The sequence below is a fragment of the Camellia sinensis genome, chromosome 10 (assembly GCF_055761805.1).
Source record: "Camellia sinensis isolate YWXY chromosome 10, ASM5576180v1, whole genome shotgun sequence".
NCBI classification, from domain to species: domain Eukaryota; kingdom Viridiplantae; phylum Streptophyta; class Magnoliopsida; order Ericales; family Theaceae; genus Camellia; species Camellia sinensis.
The window spans coordinates 35287146-35307854 of NC_138970.1; the positions used below are offsets into that span (position 1 = coordinate 35287146).

The 20709-nt window shown below is 36.8% G+C and overlaps 3 protein-coding genes across 3 annotated transcripts; 1 reads left to right on the plus strand and 2 right to left on the minus strand.

Annotated features, from left to right (window-relative positions):
* Positions 1–461: 461 nt before the first annotated feature.
* Positions 462–9327, minus strand: ATERDJ3A (DNAJ heat shock N-terminal domain-containing protein). Its single transcript, XM_082891238.1, has 7 exons — positions 9030–9327; positions 4571–4626; positions 3751–3824; positions 2957–3465; positions 2527–2868; positions 1775–2128; positions 462–1198 (listed from the first exon to the last, which is right to left on the minus strand). The coding sequence occupies exons 1-7, from the start codon at positions 9114–9116 to the stop codon at positions 911–913; spliced, it is 1710 nt and encodes a 569-aa protein (XP_082747364.1). The 5' UTR covers positions 9117–9327; the 3' UTR covers positions 462–910.
* Positions 9328–11603: 2276 nt separating this feature from the next.
* Positions 11604–14855, plus strand: LOC145800299 (uncharacterized). Its single transcript, XM_082889954.1, has 6 exons — positions 11604–11639; positions 13006–13771; positions 13985–14071; positions 14170–14473; positions 14569–14653; positions 14742–14855. Exons 1-6 carry the CDS (start codon positions 11604–11606, stop codon positions 14853–14855), a joined length of 1392 nt encoding a protein of 463 aa, XP_082746080.1.
* Positions 14856–16824: 1969 nt separating this feature from the next.
* LOC145801058 (uncharacterized) lies at positions 16825–19039 on the minus strand. The gene is made up of 2 exons (XM_082891239.1): positions 18398–19039; positions 16825–17997 (listed from the first exon to the last, which is right to left on the minus strand). Exons 1-2 carry the CDS (start codon positions 18915–18917, stop codon positions 17876–17878), a joined length of 642 nt encoding a protein of 213 aa, XP_082747365.1. The 5' UTR covers positions 18918–19039; the 3' UTR covers positions 16825–17875.
* Between the last annotated feature and the right edge of the window lie 1670 nt (positions 19040–20709).

A 20709-nucleotide genomic window follows, 5' to 3' on the forward strand; every position in this document is an offset into this window, starting at 1 on the left:
CTTGAACCAATATTGATGATATGCATTTTTTCGTTTTGTGTTTGAGATTTGAGGTTTGTCTTTTATGGATCCCATTGATGTGCTCCCTCCCCAAAGGAGCTCAAAGTTCAAACCTTCTATGTTAGAATAATGTTATATAAGCTAACAAAATTTTAGAATTTTTTTCCTGATATAGGACAGGTATTATTGTTATGCAACACACATTTACTAGTAAATTTTTTTATAAAATTTGTTAACTTATATAAGCATTTTCATTTGTTGTCTACCAGTGAATCACAACACACACAAAAATGCTTATACAAAAAAAAAAAAAAAAAACTGGTGTGCTTCATAATTGTTAAAGAAATATATATATATATATATATATATTAGTTACAAAATAGACTTGTACATTTTTATCTCAGACAAAATAGAAAATAATATGGACAATAAGATACAAGAAAAAAGAAAAAGAAAAGCAATGATGAAATTAAAGACTACATAAATGCTGATAATTACTGTTAAATTACACTAACAAGTTCTTAATCCATTTGAATTACAGAGTCAATTAACTGATTATGAGTTCGGATATACTATTGTTATAAAAAGCTCTTTATAAAAGCTCTTTATAAAAAGCTCTTTATGAGTTCGGATATACTATTGTTCAGAGGCAACAAAAAGCTCTTCCAACAGGGTCAAGCATCTTTAACCCACCCCCTATTGTTGCAAAAATCTCATCAAAATGCTTTTCTTGAAGATAGAAGGCACTCCCATCCATTCTGTGCAGATTAACCGATGAAACATGTCGGCTCATCTCTCACTGGATACCAATAAGCGATAACCAAATTAAACAATCATCGACTCTTTTCATTATTTGCAGTAAATTCAGAACCTGAACAGTCTGATTTCAGTACAATTAGCTCTCTCTTTCTCATTTGAGTGTGGGTTTTTGCCTTGTCTTGGCAAACTTTACATCCCCATTAAGGACTGAACCAATAAACCACTCCACTTCCTCTGTTGAGAACTCCCCAACAAAGGCTGTAAACTTCCCCTTTCGGGGTTTGTAGGCCACCACGAGCTTGTCTAGTGATTTGAATCCAGATTTGTCTAATGAATTCAAAAATGATGGATGCTTGGAAGCATCTAAAAGAGCAAAGCCGATGGCATCCCCAGAACTGGAGGCCAAACTCCGTCGTCTTAATAATGATTTCTGTGAGACCTAGAAGCACAAATCATGCAGCAAAGAAGAAATTAATCAAATGTAATATACAGTTTTCTTCCAAGTTGATGAAGATATTTTGTTTTTTGAAAGGTGAAAACATATCGTTGTAATTACTTGAGAGTATTTGCGTTCATAGCACGATATCATTTCTAAGACTTCCTAAAATTATAATCCTTTAAATAACTACCTTTATAATTTAAATGCTGACTGATTTTTAGAGATCAAATTGGCTCCTTTTCCAGACTGAGGTTAGTGGGAACTAATTGATTTAGTATTTTTATTACTGGTTTATGAAAGCATAATATCACGACAATTACACTTTCATATGATTGGGAAACTAGTGCTGATGCATTTTTCTCTACAAATTTTCTACTTCAATGAGTTGTATTGCTCTCGCAACTACCCTATGTTTTTTCATTAGATACTTTCTTTCATTTGTAATAAACATACAATACATAGTCGCAATATCCAATTTCAAGGAATATTTGCTAAATGCAAAGATTCAGCACAGCCTACTTTAAGACGTTCTATCAAAACAAAATAAGGTATCTAAATTTGTGAAATGTTACTAACCGAAGATAGAATGGTTTCCAGTTTGCCTCTAGCTTTGGATGACCTGAAAGCACCAATAATGCAAACGGGAGTGGTATCTCCACAAAGAGCATCAAAATTAAATGGAGTAAGTAGAGGTATCTGTTTATCCCCTGTTTCACTGTGTGGTTTTTTAGCCTGACTTGAAGCTACCTTCTTATTTCTTTTCTCAAAACCATCAAGTAAAGCACTAAGATCTTCAACTGCTGATTTTATATCTTTCACAGAAATTCGTGTTTTCAAAGTATGCTTCTCCCCATTAGAAAGCCAACCAACAACAGCTGGAAGTGCATCAACTCCCAACTTTCTCACTGCTGGATCTGAAACATCACGAACCTAGATAGACGTGGAAATAGAAGTCAATAAACCATTTGACACAAACAATAAAAGAAGGGACGATCGAATTCACTACAGATATGAAAATGAACTTAGCAAGAAAAATCAATTATTCCAATGAAGTTTGATTAATCCTTATTATAGAGCTTAATGATAAAATAATTTGGGGAAATTGCAAATCAGTTGTAAAACCAAAAAAACCTGCAAAGTCATGGAAAAGTTTATCACTTCAATTATTAAAATCGGTAAACTTTACCACTGATTTGAAATTTTTTTTGGAAACATGCACTGAAATGCAATTTCCCCAAATAATTTCATGGGCATGCCAGACCACAAGAAGCATTTGATTAACATATGTATGAAAAAATAAAATTGGCCCATGAGCAGATATGGCTTACCTCTGCATCATAGAAAACAAAACGTTTGCGATACAAGCCACTAAGAACACGCCAAATAACAGGGGTATCTTTCTTTGTTGAGAGAAGCAACACTTTAGGTAATGTCTCTCCAGTCCCAGAAGAGAACTCAAAATGATTCAAGTCAACACGTTTTGAAAACCTTGGGAGATGTTCTTGGCAAAATGTTTTCAAACTTTTCACCGCCAGATCACCATTATACTCTACCAAGGAACCACTGACACTTACTCTGTATGAATAAACAAACACCCTCGGTGTTCTGCGAGGATATACACCCAGATCCTTACAAAAAGACGACTCGGTTTCACAATTTATGCTTCCAACCTATAAGAGGAAAGGCATAACAATAAATGATTATATACTATATTCAGTAGATACATAATGAAAAGACCATATAAAGGATGCACCATACCTTTAATGCTCCTTCCAATGAGTTAGCTACCTCCTGTATAACAGATTCATAAGACTGAGCCCCCTTCGATGAAGTACAAGATAACAGAAGCCAAGTCATTCCTTTATCAGTTATTTCTTTCTTATAAGTCTGGACATTTACAGCACGGATGCTCTTAGGGGCACTCCTAGACTTGGATTCAGACCTGGTCGAACCACTGAAACTTTCAGACTGACCCCCACCACCCCCAAAGAAGTTGGAAAAAATATCATCTAAACCGAAACCAAATGAGCTATGGCCACCAGAGCCACCAAAAGAAAATGAGAATGATTTTGAACTTCCATGTCCACCACCCATATTTTGCCATTCATTTGGCCTGAAGTTAAACCCATTTTGTCCTGGTCCACTTGTGAAGTATGTATATCCACCCTGGTCACCAGCATTGCCAGCTTCAAACCCAGGATTACCTTTCTCATCCCCATATAGATCATAATTTTTTCTCTTTTCTTCATCAGATAAAATATCATATGCTGAAAAAGGCAAACAAAGGGATACAATTCATCACTAAAAGCAAGAAATAAAAGAGCAAACAGAAAATATCCTCAGGAAGAGAAGTATGCACTGAAGTCCTAATCATCTATTCTCAAATTTTCAAAAATCAAGTCAATTAAACATTTAACTACTCTTAAAACAAAACCTAGGGAAGAAAGGTGACAATAAAACCAGAAGTCTTTTCCACATCCAACAATTTCAAATGCAGCCATGATAGTATTAATACACATAGCGTTCAAGAAAATACAAATAATGCACCATACCATTATTAATCTCAGCAAACTTCTCTTGAGCACCCTTATTTTTGTTCTTGTCGGGATGATATTGGAGAGAGAGCCTACGAAAGAAAAAGGCACAAAGCATGAATTTATGAAATATTATAAATGCAAAGAAACCGAGAGCTATCAAAACAGCATCTGAGGAGCAAAGTTCCTACTATTACAAAGTGGAAAAAGAAAGAAAGAGGAAAAAAAAGGCAAACATATCATCTCACATCAGAAATAGGATTAAAATGATAGGATTAGGCAATCTTGCTGACTGATAATAGGATCAGGCCTGAAAAAATTTTCTTATCTATATTTCAAGCCAGTGCTAATACTGAAAATTAAAATACTTCCTCACAACGCTTGCTACTATTAGTGTAAAATCAAATCTAAATAATTTCTCCATTTACAATATATGTCTAGATAGTAACATACATTTCTGGGTTTAAATATGATCTATTTGACCAGTGTCGAGTTTGCTACAACTTGGGTAGAGCATATTTTCAAAGCTGAACCCAGCCATCGCACTGACCATTGTGCTCAAAGCTAGACCTTCGAGATTAAGACTAAGGATAGACCAGCATGAGGTTGAACAATCCAATGTCAAGTTGACCACAGCACAGCCATCCAAGCCAACATTTTTACTTATATGTTTAAAAAAAATCAGTTCCAAAACATGAGACAATAAATTGATGATTTTGCTTAAAAAGAATGTCAATCAATGTGAAGAAGAAAATGAGAAACGATGTTACAAAACCATAATATGATTAAAGGCTAAGTATTATAGGATAACAGGAATAATCTTATAGAGAAAACATACTTGTGAAAAGCTTTTTGAATTTCACGTTGACTTGCATTCCGTTCAACCCCAAGAACCTGAAACAACATAGTCAATAGAAATTAATGAAGAAGCCAACAAAATTAGCCCCCCAAAAAAGACACTGAGGGAAAGAACCTAATTTTATCAACCATTTTAACGAAACACTCAATATTAAATCCCTACTTAGACAATGTAGATTATTCATTATAAAACAAAGATTTCACTTCAACTTTTGAGCAATCAATTCAAGTATGAGATAGAGATGATTTCATCCACCACACTGACATTCCCAGCACCACAGTAAAGATTACTAAACAAAATCTAAGATACCCATTCTGGGACAACTTGGCTGAATACAATCCAAAGGTTTACTTCAGGTTTTTGCATTTTAGTGTTAGGATCAAACACACCCAGAAATATATCTCACACACACAGGAAACACAATATTTACGTGGTTCGGCCCAATGCCTACATCCACGGACAGAAATGAGAAGTTTTCACTAAAATGGAGCAAAATACAAAATACAGAGGAGGAGATGAAACTCACTCAACTCACAGCTCTCACTCTCTAATTTCTGATCTGTATCTCATCCTCTCCCTCCCGTCTCTATTTATACACAAAGGAGTAGGTGGGAGAGCCTTCATTCTTGACTTTTGACATGGTTGGTGGCCACCAAGCTTGACTTGGTTGGTTGTCTTCCTTTGTTGACATGAGGATCACCCCTTTCACATGGGGTGACCTTCAACAATCACCCCCTCAGCCCATGTGAGGTGATCCACAACAAAACCTGCTGCCAAGGTATCAAGCACCCCCTGATTGGATGCCCTGCACCCCCTGCTCGGGATACCCTTGCATTACCGTGCAGCTTCTTGCATGATGAAACACGGGAGCAACTAGAAAACTTCAGAGTTTGACACATCAACATCTTCAATTTTCCTTGCTCGGAGCTTATTTCTGAACAACCAGCCTTTGCTTTCTGCACTTCAGAACAACTTCCCAGCGATCTCATACGCCCGTTGTCTGTGCTGCAATCCCTGATGTTCGGTTCTGTCTCACTTGTACGTCCGTTCTGATGTTTGACAGTTAGCCCTTCTGCCAAGACACCTTCCACCGGTCTGTACAAGTTACCACTATGCAACTCCGTGCATAGTGCTTGCACCCCCTTATTGGAGTGCATTGCAAAGCTCACTTTGCGACTTGAAATTGCATCCCTCCCTTGCATCTTTTGAGAGGTTGCAAAATGTCTTTAACACGGGGGCAAAAGAAACTCTCTTCTTCACTGGCATAGTTTCTACAGACTTGGTTTCTTTGCTCTGAACTTTCTTCAAGATTGGCTTCACTGGCTCAGATCTGTGCACCTTTGAACTGCCTCCTTGCGTTCCCGTGCACCGTTTTCGCCATTCCTGATGAAAGCCTTGCTCAATCATACGCTTTGGTTGCGTATGTTCTCTCTTTGTACCCTTTGACTGGCATTTGACAACACTCATCTTTGTCAAAGCTTCTCCTTCCAGTCTATACAGTTTGTTGCACAATTTGCCTTGCAACATTTCTCTATCACCTCTGCGTACATGAAGAACCCCGCCACTAGATGAGAAACAATTTCCTTTTAGATCTAGCATACTCAGGGAGATTAGATTCCTCCGTACTCCTGGCACATGTCGGACCTCAGATAAAATTACTTTTCTTCCATCCTTAGTAAGGAATCGCACTGTCCCTATGCCGACAACTCTATTCACTGTGTTGTTGGCCATCCGGATAGTGCTACCGCTGACTCTTCGATAAGTGGAGAAAAGCTTCTTATCCGCACATATGTGGAACGTACACCCTGAATCCAAAATCCAGCCGGGTGTCTCCAACTCTGACGAGATTGTAAGCAACACCTCTTCATCATCAGAGGAATGCACTGCAACTGCTGTAGTTGAGGGACCTCCGTGTCCCTTAGCCTTCTCTTTGGCTTGTCTGTCCGCCTTTTTCTCTGGGCAATCTCTTATTACGTAATCCTCTTGATCACAGTAAAAACACCTCCTCGTGTTGTCCTGTCTGAACTGTGAACGCCCTCTGCTTTTACTTCTTCCTCTACCTCTGCCCCTTTCTCTATCTCTGCCTCTACTTTCTGTGACAAGGGCATGGGACTGCTCTCCTTCCATCTCTTTCTTCCTTGCCTCCTCGTTGAATAAGGCGTCTGTGACCATTCCCATGGTCAGCTTCCCTTCGGGTGCAGAATTACTGAGAGAAACCACCAACGTCTCCCAGCTATCTGGTAAGGAACTGAGTAATAATAATGCTTGCATCTCATCCTCCAACTCCATTTTGATTGATGCAAGCTGGTTCACAAGGCTGTGGAATTCACTGGTGTGTTCAGCAACAGACACACCATTCTTCAGCTTCAAGTTTATAAGCCTTCTCATTATCAAGGCTTTGTTCCGTGCGGTCTTGGACTGGTACATGCCCTCCAATTTCATCCATAGGGCATAGGCGTCTGTCTCTTGGGCAACATGGTGGAACACACTGTGGTCAATCCACTGTCTGATTTGACCGACAGTCTTCCGGTTGGTTTTTATCCAGTCCACATCCTTGTCTCCATCTGGTTTGACCCCCTTTAGCGCTATAGGGTCAAACAAATCTCTACAATACAGGACGTTCTCCATCCGCGGCTTCCATATCGCATAATTAGAAGCGTTCAACCGAATCATCGGCCCTGAAGCTGATATGGATTCCTCCATCATCCAGAAAGTAATCTCTGTTTGAAAAACAGGCTTTGCTGTGAAGTCCGGACTGCTCAAATTAGCCGGAAAAACACTTCGGATTGCCAAAATAAAAACTGCGAATTTTTGAAAAATTTATTTGCAAAATCTGACCATACGGATGTGTCTGGAATACTCCAAATAGTCAGAAACCACTATTGGATCACCAAAAACGGACTCCAAATGGCTTAGATCAAGCCAAAACAATTTTCACGGTGCAGATCGGCAGAATCTGGTGCGCCTGCGAAGCACCAGATTACTCCTCCAGTTATGCTGACGTCAGGCTGGCGTCATCGGCTCAGTCAGCGGCTCGGTCAGCGGCTCCGGCCGGTCAACGCGGCTCCTGCTCGAGCGGCTTGATGCGCGCGCGTGCGGCGCGTGTCGCGCGTCAACTCACGCGTCGTCTACCTTCGTCCGCGCGTGTAGCGCGTGTCTGAGACTGTAACCACGCGCCGGGAGCCTGCACGGCGCGTGTAGGCGCGTGACGCGACTGGGATTCATGCGCCAACTTCCAGAGGCGCGTGAGGGCGCGTCCTGCCTCCGTTGGGTGTCTGCTTTATATTTCTGGACTCCTCTCGTCAAGTCCTTGCTCCTGGTATGCTCAAAATCTGATTTCGAGCAATACGATTTCTGGGCAGTTTCGGAACAACACTCTGTTTTTCCGCAAAACGCACAACACCGGCTCTGATACCACTTGTTAGGATCAAACACACCCAGAAATATATCTCACACACACAGGAAACACAATATTTACGTGGTTCGGCCCAATGCCTACATCCACGGACAGAAATGAGAAGTTTTCACTAAAATGGAGCAAAATACAAAATACAGAGGAGGAGATGAAACTCACTCAACTCACAGCTCTCACTCTCTAATTTCTGATCTGTATCTCATCCTCTCTCTCCCGTCTCTATTTATACACAAAGGAGTAGGTGGGAGAGCCTTCATTCTTGACTTTTGACATGGTTGGTGGCCACCAAGCTTGACTTGGTTGGTTGTCTTCCTTTGTTGACATGAGGATCACCCCTTTCACATGGGGTGACCTTCAACATTTAGGCTATCTGAAAATCTCAAGAATCATGACACACATGCAAAGCTAAAAGTCATCTTCTTCTTTTTTGGTAACAGGGGTACCTACGGTTTTTCCCCGACCAATCTCCGGGTACATGCTTCCCATCCCACACATATGTACTAATTACCGGAAACAGATGCTGGAGAGGCACAAACAGGTTCATGGGATTCAAAATCATTGTGACTTATGCTTTCTCGGGCTCTTATCATGGCTCAATTTGCCAATTGGCTAATCCCCTGTGTTTAAAGTCAACCTTCTATTCGTCTATTTACCCACTACATGTAAACAATCTGATAATTCTTTTCTCGTTAATTGATATCCATTTCAAATTGTCTTCACTACAATCTTTTTTCTTTCACAAGAACTAGCCAGAATTTGTGAATTATGAACAACTTTCTCGATCAATCCCACAATAAGCTTATCATCCAACACCAACATATAAAAAATAAAAAAATTAAACCGTTCTTCGGAAACAAAATACTGAATTATAAAACAATTGTCATATATAGCTGGACCAGTCACAAAAATTTTTTACATCACAAAATCATTCGTCAATTCAATTAGAAGAACAGATTAGATGAAGCGAAACACACACACATACACGTAAATATACAAAAACACGAAATATATATATAGGCGTACCTTGTAGGGGTCGAGGGTTTTTGCTTGTAGGGTTAAAATCAAGAGCGAAGCGAAGAAGATGACAGAGAAAGTTGAAGGAATCTTCATTTTGTGAGCTGAATCGTGAGAATAGAGAGGTTTCGATGTGTGATTTGTCTGTGTAATAGTATGTGAGAGTGTGATCGTTTGAGAAGCAGCGAAGAGGGAAGAGAATTGAAAGGGGATGTTGAGGTTAATAGATTTCGCGGGGTCGACAAAACTCCAGAAGCTTCGGCTCTAAGGTAAGCCGTACACGTGGCGATTCGAGACGCTTCCACGAGGATTAACCAATAGGATTTTAGAATTCTTGTTATAATAGTAGGAACTTTTTTTTTTAAATAAATAAAAATAAATAATTTTTGACAAGATAAAATTATGAGAGATTTTTTTTAAGGTCCCTAATAATAACAATTTAGAGGATGAAGGACACCCAAAAAGATAGTGTTGTATCACGTCCCTGAAACAACTTGGCGCGCGTTTTTAATTATTTTCTGGACCAAAATACCCTTGCCAAAATCAACACAGAAACAAACTCATTCCGACGTCTCAGTTACATTCCAAACATCCAGCATCTTCACGAATAGGAAAACAGCAGAATTAGGGTTTCAACATCATCTGCACCATCGACATTAGAGCTTCGTTATCTTCTCCAAAAATCATTCCCATTCCTTCCTCACAAATTTCTCTGACCTAGGTTAAAGCTTCGTTTTCACTGCTCACCATCATCTCAGTCCATCTTCGTCACGTCGCATCTTCATCTCGGGCCATATCAGCTCGTCATTCAAGTATCATCCTAACTCTGGTCAGTTTTTCTACAATACAACTAGATTTTCTCTGGAAACACAGTTAATAGCATTTTATAATAACCTTCCATAAATTAGGGTTTCAATTTCGTAATAAAAAGCTACCTGAATTTGGAAAAAGTTATTTCTGTGTATTTTGAACTTATTCTTCAACATGTTTGTGTGATTTTATCTGTAAATTTCTCTGGCATTTGAATTTCTCTAATTTTTGATTAATGTACGTTTCTTCTTTCAATTTTCTCTGGCATGTTTATTTTGTGTTTCTGTAATATGTATTCTTGAATATGTATTTTTAATTGGAATTTTTTGGTTCCAATGTCTTAAGTTTCTCTGGTATTTTTAATTAGGGTTCCAATGTCTATTGCTTTCTTGCCTCTGTCACAGGGTGGTATTTATAATTTTCTCTGACCACATCACATCACTTTCCTCCCTTGTGTCTTTGTCATTTTTAATTTTCTCTGGAAGTTTAATATTGTGGACTGGAATGAATGTTTCTTCTTTGAATTTTCTCTGCCATGTGTACTTCGAGAAAAAGTTATTTCTCTGAATTTTGATATTATTCCTGAACATGTTTCTGTCATTTTGTCTATGAATTTCTCTGCTTTGTAAATTTCTCTGGAATATGTATCTTTCTCTGCAATGTCTATTACACTCTTGTCCCTGTCTAAGTTTCTCTGGTATTTATAATTTTCTCTGACCACATCGCACCACTTTCCTCCCTTGAGTGTCTCTATCATGGTTAATTTTCTCTGGTTGTGTATGTAAATTTCTCTTGCATTTTAATATTATGAATTGAAATTTTCTCTAGAATGGAAATTTTCTCAAGAATGTGTAATTTTCTCCAGAATGTGCATTTTTCTCTGGTATGTTTATTTTGTTCAATTCTTGATTTCAATATGGTGTAATTCTCAGTGGCATGTTTACATTACTTTGTTTATTTTATCTTTGCTAATTGTGGAATGGAAATTTTCTTTCACTTGCCATGTTTACTTTTTTCTATCATTCATTTTCTCTGGTATGTTTACTTCTATATGTAATTTAAACAATTATTGAAAATTTCTCTCCCATGTTTATGATGCTGTGTTGATTTTCTCTGACATTTAATTTTTAATGTCCAATTTTCTCTGGCATGTCAAATTTTCTCTGGCATGTCCAATTTTCTGTAATTTCCCCTTATCTGTAATTTTCTCTGGCATCTCCAATTTTCTCTTTTTTGTAATTTTCTCCCTTATCTGTAATTTTCTCTGACATGCCCATTTTTCTCTGGGATTTAATGTTGACATCTCTATGTTTTAATCATTGTCTAGAAATTGCAAAACGTAAAAGCAGCGAAACACCGGAAACACCAAGCAAAAAACAGAAACTCTCTCAGTCTTCTTATGGACTAGGATCAAAAACCAGCAGCAAAACACTAGAAACACCAAGCAAGAAACAACAACTCTCTCAGTTCTCTTATCATCTAAGATCAAAAACCAGCACTAAAACACTACAAACTCCTTCCCAAAACACACAAGTCCAAGCTGATGAAGCAACTAGCATCCAGATGAGTACCCCAACTTCAAAAGACTCAAGCTCAAGGGGGAAAAAACCTGTTAAACTCCACAGAAAGAGAGCTCACTACAGGATTCAATTCCGATCCAACCTCTCATCTGTCGTCTCCTTCTTTCAAACACTTAAATTCAGTTCAAAACATCTTCTAGAGCTTCAAAAGACCCCATTCTGGTATTTGATCCAAGCTCTAACCACTGGAAGGATGGATCCAAAGAAATCTAGGAAATCTGATGATGACGTAGTTGCCATAATCCAATGTTACAATGAAAAAACAAAAGCATTCACAGTTAGGAAGAAGAACCTGACCTTTACAACAAATGACATGACCTTGATTTTTGGTTTGGAAGGAGGTAAAGGAGCCATGTCATTAAGATACTCTAAAAAGCCAAAATCTGCATTCCTCAGGAGAAGATTCCAAAAGGACACAAGGCTCACTGGTCCTGTTCTTAAAAATGCCTTGGTCAAAGCAATGAAAGGTAAGCAACCAACTGACTTCAAAGATGTAGCAATCATTGTTACATTGTACTTGTGTCTCACCCTATTTTTTGCAACAAGTGGGAATTCAATAGGTTGGGTTTTTATAAAGTATGTGGAACCTCTTGAATCAATGAAACAGTATGATTGGCCGGAAGCAATCACATCAACATTGATTGATTCTATCATGGCATTGCACAAAACTCCAGAAAAAGTTACGGGGTGTGTCATTGCATTGCTGGTAAGTATAATATCCATTCAAATTTGCAGTTATCATACTTACAAATTTGTGCGTTTACAAAATTTTATGTACTTTCATTTTCATCACAGTATTGGCTATGTGAACTTGCAACTATCATTGACTCGGAAGACAGTAACACAACTGGCTTCCCAAGATGTGCCAAGTGGAACCTGCAAACCTTGACGAAACAGCTGCAGAAGACACCAGTCCACTCTCTTGCACCTCGACAGGTTAGATTCCTATTGCTACTGAAATCTCAGTGAAATTCCAAAATTTCTCTGACCACTGCTTTGTTTCCCTCCTTGTGCATTGATTGATTAAGATTAATTTTCTCTGAAATATCAATTTATGTTTTCTTCTTTGCTTACCACTGGTCTATTTCTGCCATTGTAATCAATTTTCTCAGCCATCCAAATTTCTCTAACCACAATTGTAACACATTAACTTATATGCCCTGATTGATTTTCTCTAATATCTGAATTATATTGGTTGTTTCATAATTTTCTCTGGCCCATCAAATTTTATCTCCTTGTGTGTAATTTTCTCTGCCCATAACTTATGTGCCTTGCATCTTTGATAAACACTGTTTATTTCTACCCTTCTAATGAATTTTCACTGGAATTCAAATTTCTCTGACACAATTATAGTAAAACATGAACTTATGTGCCTTGATTGATTTTCTCTGATATCTAAATTATGTTGCTTGTTTCATAATTTTCTCTGCCCCATAAAATTAACTCCATGTCTCTAATTTTGTCTGGCCCATACAATTTTCTCTGAAGTTTGTTTCCCATTAGTATCATTTAGATGAATTTTATTTTCCTTATTTGAATTTTTTCCCTCAGTGAATTTTGTAACATTTCTGTAATAAAAGAGTATCCTGTTACAGATTGATAACAAGCAGCTAGTCAAAAACCTATCAGAGGAGTTCTGTCTTGGAAAAAAGACGAAGAAAGAATTAAAAAAGGCAATTGTCATATTCAACGAGACATTACAATATCCATCTGAAGATGGAGGGAATGAACAAGCAGAAGGCAACACAGAAGAATATGAAGCCAGCAATGCACAAGAACATCAAGCAAGCAGCACAGAAGAACAAACCAGTGAAGAAAGTGAAGATATAGAACCAGAAGACAAAGAACAAAAAGAACAAAAAGAAGAAGACAGTGAACAAGAAGATGAAGAAGAAGATGAACAACAAGAAGAGAACAAGGATGAAAGTGATGAAGAAGAAAATAATGAGCCGATGGACCAACAACATGATGGCATTTGTGGCTCAACAATGCATCAGCCTGAAGAATTTGAGGAATCAAAGGATGCCCAAATTGCTGATCTACGTGAAAGACTGAAGGCACTGTCTCAATCTAGAAAAGAAGAAGACAGAAATTGGATTGAATTACTTGCTGAAAAGGATATTTCAATAAGAATCCTGACATCACATAACTCAGAACTTCAAGAAAAAGAAAGCACACTCCGAATGCAACTAAGGATGTTGGAGGTTGAAAAAGCAGATGATACAAAAACAATTCAACAGTTGAGGTGTTCAAATTCGGAGCTTGAAACTGAAAATGCTAAATTGCATGAACAAGTTCAAGAACTATCCGTCCAACTAGCAACACAACCATACCGAACACCAACACAACTTCAACCACAAGGTCAATGAAAATCTTGAGCCACAAAAAGTTATGTCCTTGTGCCAACATAACTCAGAGAAATTTCTATTTATTATAATTTTCTCTGTCATTGGTAATTTTCTCTGGAAGTTACATCTCTCTGAACACATTAGTTATATTTCTACTGCTCATTTCATCTCTCTGTATATTTTCTTATTCCATTTTTGGGGCTTGTTTGATTTTCCCTGTGTATAGTTGAAATGCAAGTGGAACAACAACCAACAACCCAACAACAACAAATGCCACACAAACAACAACCGAAACAAAAGAAGAAACTCTATGGTAACTGCAAAATATTGAATTAAATAAATTTACATATTGAAATATCATCTGTTGCTTCAGAGAAATTTCACTTTTCCTAATATTTTCACTGTCTACAGTCAAAAAAGATCCGACATCAATGATAAAAAATTTAAAGGCAAAAGAAAGGAAGGAAAAGCAGCATGATCCAGAATTCCAATATCCCAAAGTTGCGAAAGTGACTAGAGCTTCAAAACAAGCTGCAAAGCAAGTTGAGCAAAGCACGAAGGACAAAGAAGTGCTTGATGCTGATGCGTACATCTTGCCTCAACCTATAAACATCAGAAAATCTTGGGTCTTTCCACAAACTCTTCCAATTTCAAGATTGATAAAAGATCATATAAAAGACATCTTGCAGCACATATCAAATGTGTCTGGGCTTGAGTAAGTACAACAAACAAAATAGAACATAACAAACAACAAATTACAAACTTATGTTGCATTAACAACAATTCAATCCCTTCTTTGTCATCTTGTAGAGCTTTAATTTGGACAAGTGAGTTGAATCTCATTACCTTTGAAGACATTGGAAACCTAATAAAGCAAAAAGAAATTGCCAACAATGTAAGTATTTCCCTTTCATCAAAATTTCTCTGCAATGTTCCATCAGCCTTTATAAAACAATATTACAATTATAAATCATATTTTTTAGGTCATTGATGGCTATGGAGAGATCCTTTTGGCTGACCAAATGAGAGAGAGACAACAACCAACCTCATTTTCTTTCACATCCATGTGCTTAGTATGTTACTACTATTTTATTTGATTTTCTCTAGAATGTACTTTCTACTTTCTCTTCTTAATATACTTCTTGAAGTCAGTTGTGTGACTAGTCATAACAAAACCATTTTTTGATTTTCTCTGAGCACAGAATTTCATCAAGATGACAGAAAATCAAACTTTTCGAGTATCCTTATTTGACAAGCACATTGAAACAGCATGGAGGAACTATAGGTTCCTCCATTTCCCAATAAATACTGGAGGTAATGAGAAGTCCACACATGGAAATCACTGGACCTTGCTTGTCCTGGACAAACAAGACAATTTATGGAGGTTCTACAACTCACTGAGGCCAAGGAGGGATGATGCAGAAGACAAATATTTCAAAGATGCAAAACAATTGGTAACGAGTGCAAATTTCTCTGATCCATCATCATCTTTATGTGATGATAATTTTCATAGAAAACCATTGACTTGTCCGTAAATTTCTCTGTTATATAAAAATTATTTTTTTGCAGCAAGATTACGTGGAGAATTTTTTGAAAGCTTGCCTTGAAAGAGACGCTCAATCACAACCCTCTTTCAAATTAATAAACTCACAAAACACAAGTTACGACTTTGAGTATGTCAACAATGCTCCACAACAAAAAAGCGATTCGTAAGTTTCATACATCTATAAATCAGATAATTTGAATTGCATGTTACTTAAAACTAGCCATACCTATAATTTGTATGCAGTCTGGATTGTGGCCTCTTTGTCTGCTATATAATGAAACAATATAGCAAGCATGAACCAATCAGCTCCAAATTGTCCACACAAGAGATAAGGTTGCTGAGGGCAGAACTCATAGAGAGATTTGTGACCAAAGTTGGCCAGTCATGGACTGAACCAATTGAAATACCTCCAGAAGAACCACAAATGTAATAGTGAAACTAGTGAAAGGAAGACAATGTACATATCCACACAGAGAAAATTGTCTCACATATATGTATATATCCTTTCTTGTTGATACATTGAACGAATGATGATCCTTGACATATATGTATATATCCTTTCTTGACTAATCTAAATTTCATTTTTTTTTTATTTCAACTAATGTAAATTTCATACCTATCGATGGTTAAATATATATATATATATATATATTTTTTTTTTATTGTCATTCACAGAGAAAATTGTCTGCTAGAGAAAATTGTCTGCAGAAATTTCTCTGGTATGAACTACCAGAAATTCACAGAGAAATCTAACTTGTATCGTCCCAAGGGGATGCCTATATGATCATGTAATCTGTAATACTTTGTGTTGGTACAAAACAATCATCAAACTCAACAAAACACAAAGCACACAGTAATTTTATCTGCCACTGGAAAATTTCATTGCATGAATTTCAAATTTCAGAACACAATGCCCAGATAGTTTTCTCTGATGGTGGAAAATTTCTCTGGATGAATTTGACAGAAGATGGAATTTCTAAGTTATGAATTTCTCTGGGTTGAGTGATTTGGAGAGGAGGAATTTCTCCGAGTTGGTGAGGAAAATTTCTCTAGCTTTGACACAAATTTCTGAGTTGAAGTGAGTCCAGAGAAATTCTTCCCTGGTCCAGAGAAATTCTCAACTCAGAGAAATTCCAAAAGAGCTTAATTTTGTTTCTTGGTTGTACAATAATTTTTTGTATGCTCTGTCTGGTCTGCACATTTCTTGAAATGACTGATATGAAGCTACCGAAAATTTACAGATAAATTTAACTCATATCTCGCCAAAGAAGGTGCCTATATGATCATTCAATCTCTAATGCACTGTGTTAGTACAAAACAATTATCAAATTCAAAAAATACAATCCACACAGTACTATAGTCTGCCATTGTCAAATTTATGTGGATGAATATGAAGCTTCAAAACACAACACACAGAATTTTCTCTGCCATAGGAAAATTTCTCTGGATGAATTTGACAGGTACTACAAACCCACTGCCTATAGTATATATCAACAAACACACTTTAACTGATATTGGAAAATTTCTCTGGATGAATTTGATTGATATTATTATATACACTGTCTAAAAAATACATTTCACAAAACAAAATAAACAAAGTAATCATCAAATGTATTATTCAATCAATAAAATGTATAATCCTCAACTATTTAACAAAGGTTCCTTGCATGTCCTCTTATTATGGTGACCAATACTCTCACAACGACTACACTTAATCACCCTTTTAAACTCTCCAGTAGAAGCAATTCTGTTCTTCTTCGGCCTCCCAGCAGGTCTCTTGCTCAATGGAGGTAAAATCATAACATCTTCAATGCTACACACAGGTTTTTCAACAGTTGGAACTGGGCCAATCGAAAATGAGTATGCTTGACGATACATATCAGCATGAAAAAATGGTTCAACAAATGAATTCAAATTCTTTCCACTCCTAAAAATTGCAGCAACAGCATGTTGACATGGATACCCATTTATTTTCCATTTTCGACATGAACAAGTTCTCAACCCAAGATCAACCATAATCGAAGGAAAACAATGCACTTCAAAGACATTATCAGATGATAAACTCACATTCCATGTCCTCCCGTCAAAAAAAGACTTCTCCAACACACTATCCATACGAGGACACAAAATTTTATTCCATTTACTAGAGAGCAGCCTCCTATCAGACCTCATATTCATGATTTGCAACCGTATCATGTCCACCAAATTTGTTATTGGCAAGTGCCGAGCTTCTCGTATCCATGAATTGAATGACTCAGCAACATTTGAATACATCTCACCATAACGTTTTCCCGCAAAATATGCATCACGCCAATTTTCATATGGTAAACTTCTCAAGAAAACACTCACAATGTCTCCTCCCTCACTTTTTAATTCATTTAACTTGAAATGAAATGATGCCTTTGTTGGAGCATATGCACATTCTGAAAACTTGGACACAATTGTCTCCCTAACCAAATTTGTGTTTCCACATGACAACTTATCCCTCAAATTTCTCTTTAGATGTTCCAGACAAAATCCATGAAAGCAGTTAGGGAAAAACCTAGCAATTCCCTCCACAATTCCACAATGTCAATCTGATATGAAACTTATCACCCTTTCTGATCCTAATACTCCATATAAATGTTCAAGAAACCAACACCAATTGTCTTTATTCTCAGCATCAACAATAGCAAAAGCTACAGGAAAAAAACCTACAAAACAAATAGGAACAAGCATATTAGATATACACATGCAGAGAAAAATAGAACAATAAACAACCAGAGAAGTTTGACACTGCCAACATCCAAAGAAAATTCACACATTGGCAACATCCAGAGAAAATTGACTTAGTGACCAGCTACAGAGAAAATTCACACAATCATAATATACAGAGAAAATTCACTTAGTGACCACCTACAGATACAATTCACACAATGACAACATCCAGAGAAAATTCATACACTGACCAAAATCCAGTGAAAATTCTCACAGTGGCCACAACAATAGAAAATCCACACAGTGGCCAAAACCAGAGAAAATTAACATTCACTCAATTCCTACATGTATAGAAAATTCACCTACGTAGATAAAATTAGATATATTTACAATTACCTTCATTCCCATCTTTCCCCGTTGCAGCAAGCATAACTCCTTTGTATCGTCCTTTCAAAAATGTTCCATCAAGAAAAAGCAATGACCGACAATATTTGAAACCAGCAATGCATGCATGAAAAGCCACAAACACTCTTTTGAAACGCTTGTTATCTTCAAAATCTAACTCAAAACGACTCCCTGGATTGTTCTTCAATGTCTCATCAAAATACCACCGTAATTGATCAAATGACAAACAAGAATCCCCATATGTACTACATTTTGCTTTTTCAACACCCAACCAACCACAGTTATAACTGATTGAGACCCCATACTTGTCTTTCATTTCTTTCACAACATCCACTGGACGAGTTAAAGGTTTTGCACTTACCTCTTCAAGTATCAGCCCAGAAACTAAACTGGAAGTCATCCTCGAATGTTTACTCGTACGAACCGCCACACCACACGTATGTTCATTGTTCAAAGTCCTTATGTAGAAGAACCCATTTGTTTTTTCAACAGAAGCATGTACACGCCACATACATCCCCTTGATTCCTTATATGCACATTCTGCCGTAACCCTCACCTTGTCATTTTTAACATACGTAAACTGAAAACCAACCTCAATAGCATACTTGCATAAAAAAGTACGGAACTCAACCACACCACCTTCAAACTTTTTGTTCAACACTCGTAATATTATTCCGCCAACTAGCCGACAATAACACCTTTTCTTGGTGAGAACAAAACTTAGAGAGTGAATTCCTTTCAACATCCACCAGCCTATCACACTCGCCATCCACAACATCTGCCCAATTAGACCCCACTTCATCCTCTTCATCAGAAGTACTACATCTACTAACTGAAACATCAACTATATCAACACCGCGTGCACAAACAACCCTCAACATATTCACAAAATCAATATTATTTCGAACCATACAATTCGGATGGCCCAAAATAGAATATGAAATATACATAGTCTCAGGTTTCAAATTCTCCCATGTTTTACACAAAATGCCAACCAAGTCCTCAAAATTCAATTCCCATGAAACATTAATGACAATAGTATCATTCCCATATTTGCACAGCAACAACACTGCACTGTCCATTGAAACTGAAACAAAAAACAACAAAAATAATTTGTTTAACATAAAAACACTTCACAAGAACAACATAAAAGTCCAGAGAAATTTCTAAAAATTATAATTTTCTCTGAACTTAAAATAAAAGTCCAAACACATCTACAAACTGATATTCACCTTCAAGATGATAAAAAACAAAATCACAGAAACTTAATAAATCACAGAGAAATTTACTGCTAACTATTAAATACAATTATAGAAAAAAAATCACATAGAATACAAGTCCAGAGAAATACTTTTCCCTGAACTACAAACTGAAAGTGAGTAACAAACTTATAATTTTCTCTGAACTACAAATGCAAGTCCAGAGAAATTTATGAACTTACATTCACTTTCTCATATTCTATCTCCATTACAAACTTCTAATAATATGTCCATATGCACTTATAATTTCCTCTGGACTGCACAAACAAAAGTGCAGAAAATGAAATTTCTCTGGTTTGAAAAAATATAGAACAAAACTTATCATTGATCAGCATGTTGATAAAAAACAGAGCTCCAAAAATGAACTCTAAACATCAAAATCACCTACACTGTCAACACTATTTGAAATTGATCAAAAAATAAAGAATGAAAAATTAATTCCAAAAAATAAAAATCAACTATATCAAGCTGGCCTCTCTCTAAACAAAAATCAAAATCCATGTGGAATCTAAATCGAAAACAAACCTAATTCAACTCCACTCAAAAACCTACGCGATCAAAACACTGTCAACACTCTTTGAAATTGATTAAAAAACAAATAATAAAAAATCAATTCAAAAAATAAAAATCAACTCTATCAAGCTGCACTCTCTCTAAACAAAAATTCAAAACAAAAATCAAAATGCATGTGGTATCTCCATCGAAAACAAACCTGATTCAACTCCACTGAAAATCTACGCGATCAACACACTGTAACACCATTGAAATCTCCGACGAAATCTCCAACGAAATCTACACGATCGTAGCAATCTTTCTCGTCAACTCCACTGAAATCTCCGACGAAATCTCCACCATAAAATCTCCGACGAAAACTCCGACAAAATCTCCAATTCAAATTCGGATTCCAGAATCTATCAGTTAAGTCAACAATATAATATTCAAACAAATTTATGTTATAAAGGAAGGGTAATTTAGGTACTTTATAACCTAAAATAAATTTGAGGGATCTTAGCCATCAAAACATATTATAAAGGACCTCTCCTC